The sequence below is a fragment of the Haliotis rufescens genome, unplaced genomic scaffold (genome assembly GCF_023055435.1).
Source record: "Haliotis rufescens isolate VD_foot unplaced genomic scaffold, xgHalRufe1.0.p SCAF_428, whole genome shotgun sequence".
NCBI lineage: Eukaryota > Metazoa > Mollusca > Gastropoda > Lepetellida > Haliotidae > Haliotis > Haliotis rufescens.
The window spans coordinates 1-8,985 of record NW_025964144.1 but is presented as its reverse complement, the minus strand read 5'-3'; the positions used below and the strand labels follow the sequence as shown (position 1 = coordinate 8,985).

At 40.1% G+C, this 8,985-nt stretch overlaps 1 protein-coding gene across 1 annotated transcript; it reads right to left on the bottom strand.

The window, feature by feature from the left end:
• Positions 1-2,712: 2,712 nt before the first annotated feature.
• On the bottom strand, positions 2,713-8,737 carry LOC125372562 (DNA primase large subunit-like). Its single transcript, XM_048382971.1, has 5 exons — positions 8,409-8,737; positions 7,737-8,226; positions 7,223-7,381; positions 5,711-5,926; positions 2,713-4,629 (listed from the first exon to the last, which is right to left on the bottom strand). The coding sequence occupies exons 1-5, from the start codon at positions 8,621-8,623 to the stop codon at positions 3,481-3,483; spliced, it is 2,229 nt and encodes a 742-aa protein (XP_048238928.1). The 5' UTR covers positions 8,624-8,737; the 3' UTR covers positions 2,713-3,480.
• Positions 8,738-8,985: the final 248 nt, after the last annotated feature.

Sequence of the window (8,985 nt, the reverse complement as noted above, 5' to 3'; positions counted from 1 at the left end):
TGTGGTGATCAACTAGTTGTAAAACCCTGTGGTTACAGACTCACGGGTTCTTTAATCATATGGTGAACAACTAGTTGTAAAACCTCGTGGTTACAGACTCACTGGTTCTTTGATCATGTGGTGATCAACTAGTTGTAAAACCTTGTGGTTACAGACTCACTGGTTCTTTGATCATGTGGTGATCAACTAGGTTACAGACTCACTGGTTCTTTGATCATGTGGTGATCAACTAGTTGTATAACCTCGTGGTTACAGACTCACTGGTTCTTTGATCCTGCGGAAATCAACTAGTTGTAAAACCTCGTGGTTACAGACTCACTGGTTCTTTGATCATGTGGTGATCTACTAGCTGTAACTGGTTCTTTGATCATGTAGTGATCAACTAGTTGTATAACCTCTGGTTACAGAGTCACTGGTTCTTTGATCATGTGGTGATCAACTAGTTGTATACTCTCGTGGTTACAGACTCACTGGTTCTTTGATCATGTGGTGATCAACTAGTTGTATACTCTCATGGTTACAGACTCACTGGTTCTTTGATCATGTGGTGATCAACTAGTTGTGTCACCTCTGGTTACATATTCACTGGTCCTTTGATCATGTAGTGATCAACTAGTTGTATAACCTCTGGTTACAGACTCACTGGTTCTTTGATCATGTGGTGATCAACTAGTTGTATAACCTTGTGGTTACAGACTCACTGGTTCTTGGATCATGTGGTGATCAACTAGTTGTATAACCTTGTGGTTACAGACTCACTGGTTCTTTGATCATGTGGTGATCAACTAGTTGTATAACCTCATGATTACAGACTCACTGGTTCTTTGATCATGTGGTGATCAACTAGTTTTATAACCTCTGGTTACAGACTCACTGGTTCTTTGATCATGTGGTGATCAACTAGTTGCATAACCTCTGGTTACAGACTCACTGGTTCTTTGATCATTTGGTGATCAACTAGTTGTATAACCTCTGGTTACAGACTCACTGGTTCTTTGATCATTTGGTGATCAACTAGTTGTATAACCTCATTGTTAGACTCACTGGTTCTTTGATCATGTGGTGATCAAATAGTTGAATAACCTCTGGTTACAGACTCACTGGTTCTTTGATCATGTGGTGATCAACTAGTTGTAAAACCTTGTGGTTACAGACTCACTGGTTCTTTGATCATGTGGTGATCAACTAGTTGTAACTGGTTCTTTGATCATGTGGTGATCAACTAGTTGTGTAACCTCGTGGTTACAGACTCACTGGTTCTTTGATCATGTGGTGATCAACTAGTTGTATAACCTCTGGTTACAGACTCACTGGTTCTTTGATCATGTAGTGATCAACTAGTTGTATAACCTCATGATTACAGACTCACTGGTTCTTTGATCATGTGGTGATCAACTAGTTGTATAACCTCATGATTACAGACTCACTGGTTCTTTGATCATGTGGTGATCAACTAGTTGTATAACCTCTGGTTACAGACTCACTGGTTCTTTGATCATGTGGTGATCAACTAGTTGTATAACCTCTGGTTACAGACTCACGGTTTATTTGATCATGTGGTGATCAACTAGTTGTATAACCTCTGGTTACAGACTCACTGGTTCTTTGATCATGTGGTGATCAACTAGTTGTAACTGGTTCTTTGATCATGTGGTGATCAACTAGTTGTATAACCTCTTGGTTTCAGACTCACGGGTTCTTTGATCATCTCACTGGTTCTTTGATCATGTGGTGATCAAATAGTTGTATAACCTCTGGTTACAGACTCACTGGTTCTTTGATCATGTGGTGATCAACTAGTTGTGTCACCTCGTGGTTACAGACTCACTGGTTCTTTGATCATGTGGTGATCAACTAGTTGTATAACCTCGTGGTTACAGACTCACTGGTTCTTTGATCATGTGGTGATCAACTAGTTGTATACCCTCGTGGTTACAGACTCACTGGTTCTTTGATCATGTAGTGATCAAATAGTTGTATAACCTTGTGGTTACAGACTCACTGGTTCTTTGATCATGTGGTTATCAACTAGTTGTATAACCTCATGGTTAGACTCACTGGTTCTTTGATCATGTGGTGATCAACTAGTTGTATAACCTCATGGTTAGACTCACTGGTTCTTTGATCATGTGGTGATCAACTTGTTGTAAAACCTTGTGATTACAGACTCACTGGTTCTTTGATTATGCGGTGATCAACTAGTTGTATAACCTCGTGGTTACAGACTCACTGGTTCTTTGATCATGTGGTGATCAACTAGTTGTATAACCTCGTGGTTACAGACTCACTGGTTCTTTGATCATGTAGTGATCAAATAGTTGTATAACCTTGTGGTTACAGACTCACTGGTTCTTTGATCATGTGGTTATCAACTAGTTGTATAACCTCATGGTTAGACTCACTGGTTCTTTGATCATGTGGTGATCAACTAGTTGTATAACCTCATGGTTAGACTCACTGGTTCTTTGATCATGTGGTGATCAACTAGTTGTATAACCTTGTGATTACAGACTCACTGGTTCTTTGATTATGCGGTGATCAACTAGTTGTATAACTATGTTAGTATTAGTACCTGTGGTTGTTGCACGGACAACTTATATAATATGTCCCCTGAACTATAATGATGACCACATAGTTAACAGGCCACTACAAAACTGCTGCTAGACAGCGACCTTCATAACTATTTGAAGGAGGAAACAAAAATCTAAAATGTACATGTCTGTTATTTAATTCTTTTTTTTCCACAAAATATAGGTAAACCTACCCTTTGTACAAACCCCAAAGCCTGCTCCAACATAAGGCATGGCCTATATGTTCTACACTCATTGTAGACAATTAATACATAGTCTGATGTGCACAACGAGGTATGCTAATACCACATATTCATATTGTATACACTGACCTAACAAGGTCATGGGAGTTTACTTCTAACAAGAACATGGTCTAAAACACTCGTTGAGAAACAATGTTTGAACACTTTAAGGTTTCCATTTAATTTCATTTTTCAGTATTTGGTACTTCAAAAAGCATCATATGAAGTTTTAAAATAAGTATGTTGTTCCTTAACATGTTAAAACAAGGTAAAAGGTTCATATTACAAGAAATAAACATTTTAAAACAAAATTATGATTACAAATTGAAAACTTAATTCATTGATTCTTTTGTCAATGGACAGACAAGTTTTTGCTTAAATACTATTTTAAGGACCACATATGTTCACGTCAAAACAGTTCAGTATAGAGATAGAGATAGCTATTTCTTATTCTTAAGTCCTCTGGAAGGGAGTTTTTGGTAATCATTCTGTAATTTTGGCCTTAGAAATATTGTTTCCAATGAACAACTATTTATTTTGTTGTGGCCTAACACGGAAAATCAATTCATTTCATTGACCATGTTCATTATTCCTGCTTTTCAAACATTAAATTGTTCGTTCCTGCCACTAAAATGTAACATTATCCATATTACTGATGTTAAACATGATTACTGACATTCTTTGACCCTGGATTTCAACCCTTCTACCAGCTCCTTAAAACAAGTGTAAAAGTCCACAGGTTTGTGAATATGAAAGTCACTGAGATGCTGCAATCTCACTCTAGCTCTATCCAGTCTCCCCAGCTGAGTGTTACTCCCAGTCTGTGACGGACAAACATCATGCTGAAAACAGCTCACAGTGTCTACACCAGCCACTGTAATGGGTGGCACAGGAGGGTTTGCAGCAGACGGCGCACAGCTACCACAATTCATGATGTCTCCTGCTACAGTTACAGGTGTGTCAGCACTACAGACATGATCTTGTAACAGCTTATGTTCAAAACCATGTTCATGTTCCAGTGGCACTGATGGCCTACTGGTGGTGGGGGTTGTTGAAATGGTCACGAGAGAGTTATGAAAGCTTGTCTCTGATTGGGTTGTCTGCCTCAAGTTTTTAACTTGTTCTTCACGGCTTAATTTCTTTTGGCACAACACCCAACTGTCTGACCCTGACTGAGCCCCATCTGTGACACTCTCAGCAACATCATCACTGCTTGTGACACATACAACGCTAGTCTCCATCACAGCTCTGTCGCCCTGCACGGCCAGCTTCCCTCTCTCATACCACAACACTTGCTTCTTGACACGCTCTGATCGGATGGACAGACTTCTCTTCGCACCTCTGTGTTTTGTATGAACACTGACCAGTATGACCTCACCATCCTCCCCATCTGTCTCGATATCGTCACACACGACACCATCCTGTCCCTCTACCTCGCTGTCATCACACATGTCACCATCCTGTCCAGGCACCTTTATTCTGTACAAACCTTCATTTCCCGATGTCTTCTGCAAGTGTCCACAGTCACCAACATGATATTCCCTGTGTCTGTTTAGTATCTGATGGGCAGGAGGTTGACATCCTTGCATCTGCCTGTCTCTCCTTCCAGCAATACCCTGCTGGTCCAAGTAGGCCTCAGCCCGGTGCCTGAGATACACAGCACAGGCTCCACATGGATCATCAGAGGATTTCAGGTGTAGAATCACTGCTTGGTCTGCCTCCAGAATGCCAGCATTGGTCAGGAGGTTACCAAGGTGATGGTTGTCAAAATGCACCAATGGGCATCCTCCTTGCTCTGCTGGACCAAGTTGGCGTCTCTGTAAAATACAATGCAAACATTCAACCTCATTTGTGTTCTGTGTTACTTCATTGTGATGATCAAGATCCATTTCTAAACCACAATCAAACTAAAACCAGCTAAAAAGCTGATTTGTGTTTGTCACACGATCTCATGCATTGAGTCAGGCAAGTCAGGCATGTGCTTTCTCCAACCCTGACACCACTACAGTATGGAACACCACCTGTACTACAGCACTGCAGTACAAAAACAATCAACTTGAAACAGCAACAACTAATCACTAAATATTTAAATGTAACACCAATGAACCCATTCATATTCAATATTCAAAATTTCAATTTCAGATATAACACAGTAAACATATTGTAGTTTTTATTATTCCTGTTGCCAAAGCAACATAATTATGAAACACCCCTGTTACTATTTATTTCATAGCACAATGAACAAGGTTGTCAGCTTCATCTTCCTGAGGCAAGGGCGTCAACTGACTATAAAAGTCCAGTTTCCACCCTTGCTGAACTCTGCTGGAATTCTGGTGTTACATTTTGGCTGGACCAGAGGTCTATACATAGTCCAATCAAAATCATGTAATGAACTAGACATCCAGTTTGTAAACAACATGCATTACAATGTGCAGATTTCGGTCGACTGTAGGATCATGTGTACAGCAACTGGGTGTCGAAAGATATTTTCCATATCTTTCATGATTTTAATCAAGATGCTCAAGTGATATGATACACTTCGCATATGTAAGACCTGTTTTATTACAATATAGATCTTGGTTATTGATCAGATTGTCTTGACTGGGCGCCACCATTTTGTTTGAAACAACTGCAAGTGATATGAGAGATGGTCAATAGGGGGACATAAAAAGGATAAAATCATAACACTATTAACAGCCACTGGTGGTGCTACAATCAAACCTGGAAATTCAAGCCTAGTTCGGCAAGGGTGGAAACTGGACTCTTAGTTTATGCCCTTGGCTTGGGAAGATGGCTATTTTCGCTTCTCCGACATATGGGGGATGTCAGATTCTTACTTTGAAGTTGCAGTTTAAAAGCAACCATGTTTGTGGGGGATCTATCTTCTTTCCGTCTCACCTGAAGTGAAGCACAGCAGTGTCCGCGGTAGTTGCGACGAGCACCCTCCAGGCCGTACAGGTGTCTGATGCTGTATGTATATCTGCACTCATCAGCCTGCCAGCTGTGGAGACCCGTCCCGGGGACATGACTTGGCTGTGAGTACTCCTGCTTCCACAACTTGATGGCCTGGTGCACAGGCATCCCCACCTCCTTCAGGAACAGGCTGTACTGGACCTACACAACATGGGGAGGGGATGGTTATGCCAGTCTGCAACATCACACATAGTTACCCACAGAAAATAATGGAATGATGTCTATTCCTATACAGGTTGACACACATTCATGTTTGGATTCTGTGAGCAGTATGTGGTAAACATCATGCTAGATATCTGTGATGAGTAGTCAGGCCTGGGTGAGACAAACTTGTCACTGATCACCATCAGCATCCTCCACACCCTGAGATAATGAAGACAGCCAAGCCAGGTCACCCTGAAATAATGAAGACAGCCAAGCCAGGTCACCCTTAGATAATGAAGACACACAAAGCAAGGTAACCCTGACACATAGAGAAAACCTTTTAACATTTTTCTTCCCCACCAAACTCACATAATTTTATTGCCCATGATAACCTACAGGTGAAGAAAAACGCCATGTATCTTCCCTTCTGTCTTTACTTGATGAGATACACCATTGCACATGTCTTACTAAACATTCATGCCTCTTTTGTCATTAAGTAACCATGGTAATGTGATCAGATGTTATTGTTAGTAAGTCTGCTTCACACTAGTATATTTAATAATGTGAACCCTAGTCCTTGTACTTAACTTGAAATAATTAAATTTGTCAGGTCTGACAACAATCAGCATGAGTCCATATACACATGATATAAGAAGTTTGTGACAGGAAACTGCATATTCATCAGTGCTTGACATTACAAAAATGTGTCCTTGCTGGAAAAAGTCTCGTCAAACACATCTTTTTACAGTTAAAATAAAATATAAAATAACTCCTGTCACCATTGTATATTGTGGTCAATAATAAACCAGAGCCAATTTCACAATTCAGGGGCAGAATAGGTGGCCATTACCATGAATACTGCATTCTTGTTTAGTTTAGAAAAGAGACAACTAAGATGTGGATCATGTGGTCACAGTGTGAGCTGCTGCAGCGTTTTAAGGCACTCTCTGTGTTGTAACCACCAATCTCACCAATCTCATTCTCATTCAGACACGACCCGTAATGGGATGTCCTCAGATATTGTTTATGCGGTAGCAAGAACTGAGGTCTGATTTTACTGAGATTGCCATCCGGCCTGGCATAAACACCTTAAAAACATAAATCTATCAATAATTCAACTTCAAGACCAACCTTACTGATATCTCAGCAGTGAGCAAAACAAGGTTAACACTAAATGTTGGATAATATTTACACAAAGCATTTCCCCATGCAATACTGATCCCAGTGGTGGTCTACTGATGAAAGATGTGCCATTGTTTCAACAGTGGCAATGATTCTACAGAGATCCCATACCCTGTCATTGTGTTTGAGTCGGTGGTTTGTTCGCAGTGCTTTGTGAAGGCTGGACATACAGAGAGGAAACATGTACTCCGACTGGTCCACTTGATCATGTGACAAACAGGACAGATTGTTCCAGTTCAGTGAAATGGGAACTTTTGCTCTGTAAATAGACTAGTAGAACCTTCATTCAATTAATGTCCACATCAAATTTGTATCAATCAAACTATATATTCAGTTAAAAGTGTTGAATAATGTGTTGATCTATGAAACAAATTAACTCACAAACTGCTCCCTGAAAAGTCCATGAACATACAATTTCCACTGGAAAACTGCTTTACAATGTCTAATGATAAATATTAAAATGTTACAATAATCAAATGATGTTTCTTCATCAGCAGATTCTTTTTCTCAGGCTTAGGAAAATGTTGTGAACTCTATTATTTGTTGTCACTGTAATCAAATACCCTGTATAAACTCAAGGGTATCAATTCACGATACTGTTTCGGTCTGTATTGGCCAACTGTACCTTCAACATCTTTGCACATCTCTTCATCCTGACATCCTGCAGTGCAGCTCTTCTTGCCTTGCTTGCTTGTTTCAAGGTTAGTTGTAATACTGACCTGAACACTCCAGTCAACACTTCATCGAGGTTGTCATAATGCACCATTGCCATTCCCCTGTGCAACACAACATTTCTGTTGGTAACAAGGGAGGTAACGGCTTGGAAGGGCACCTGAAAGTACTGAACATTCCTCCCGGTCATGTACTGGTTGGCAGCATTCTGCCATGTTCCTGCCGACTGTTTGATCGCCTGGAGAATACTTACAACATGATGGATGTCTGCTTCATTGTATGTTGCTGCACATGGTTTTTCAGTGGTTTGGACATGTTTTGTTGTCGATTTTAAAAGCCTGTAAATTTCTTTTTCTGTAAGACAGGAAAATCGAAACTGGAACAGCTGAGTTTCTGCTTGCAAGAAAAAATCTGTGGTTTCTTGATCAGCAACAAATAGAAGTCTGAAATGGAAGGAAACTAATGTTGAGTGACACGTACACAGACCATGATCACGTGTCACTTGGCCCATGTTGGCCAGCTGGGCTTGCTTGGAAGGATCATGTGTTTGTAACAAAAATCTTTTCACAATTATATTAAAACTAAATTAATACGTGACCAAGTAAACCATCAAATGTTATGATACCTTAATATAAAATGTGAAATATTATCCTTCTGTGTTCCCTCTATCAAACAGTCGGAGTCGGCTACTGTCTGAAGGTTGTTAGCGATATCAACAAGTCGAAGGCGATCTCCTCCTGCCTGGTGAATTTTTAGTAAGAACTCCAATCGATTCACAGCAAACGTATGCAGTTTCTGCAGTGAAACATGGCCAGTCGTTGGTCGTAAGTAGAACGCCATGTGTGTCAATGACAAAATAGCGGTTTATCAAACATCTGTGCTTGAAATGTCCCATTTTGTTTTCACACTGTATCGAAGACAACTCCCACAAGTGAAGTTGTATTTGCCGCTTTCTATGACTTCCGGTTGATAGTAAAAAGTCCGGACTTTATTTTCTAAAACCGGACTACCCGGAACCGGACCAACAAATCAGTGAAAATGCTACAGCAGATGATCATGGTGCAGTTAACTGACAAGATCATTGGAACATTAATTTTTCCTGGGTAAAGGTATAAATTGGGGTTATATCAATTCATTATAGTCTAGTCATTTCTTAATGTTTAAATCATTCACAAGATGTTTCTTATGAAATATTTATATTG

What these genes read in the sequence shown, in the direction of transcription:
- LOC125372562 (XM_048382971.1), bottom strand. Translation starts at nt 8,623, where the DNA reads ATGGCGTTCTACTTACGACCAACGACTGGCCATGTTTCACTGCAGAAA. An exon ending in GATGTGCAAAGATGTTGAAG is followed by an intron (nt 7,382 to 7,736) that starts GTACAGTTGGCC and finishes AGGTTCTACTAG; the next exon opens with TCTATTTACAGAGCAAAAGT. An exon ending in ACTGCTGTGCTTCACTTCAG is followed by an intron (nt 4,630 to 5,710) that starts GTGAGACGGAAA and finishes TGTATTTTACAG; the next exon opens with AGACGCCAACTTGGTCCAGC.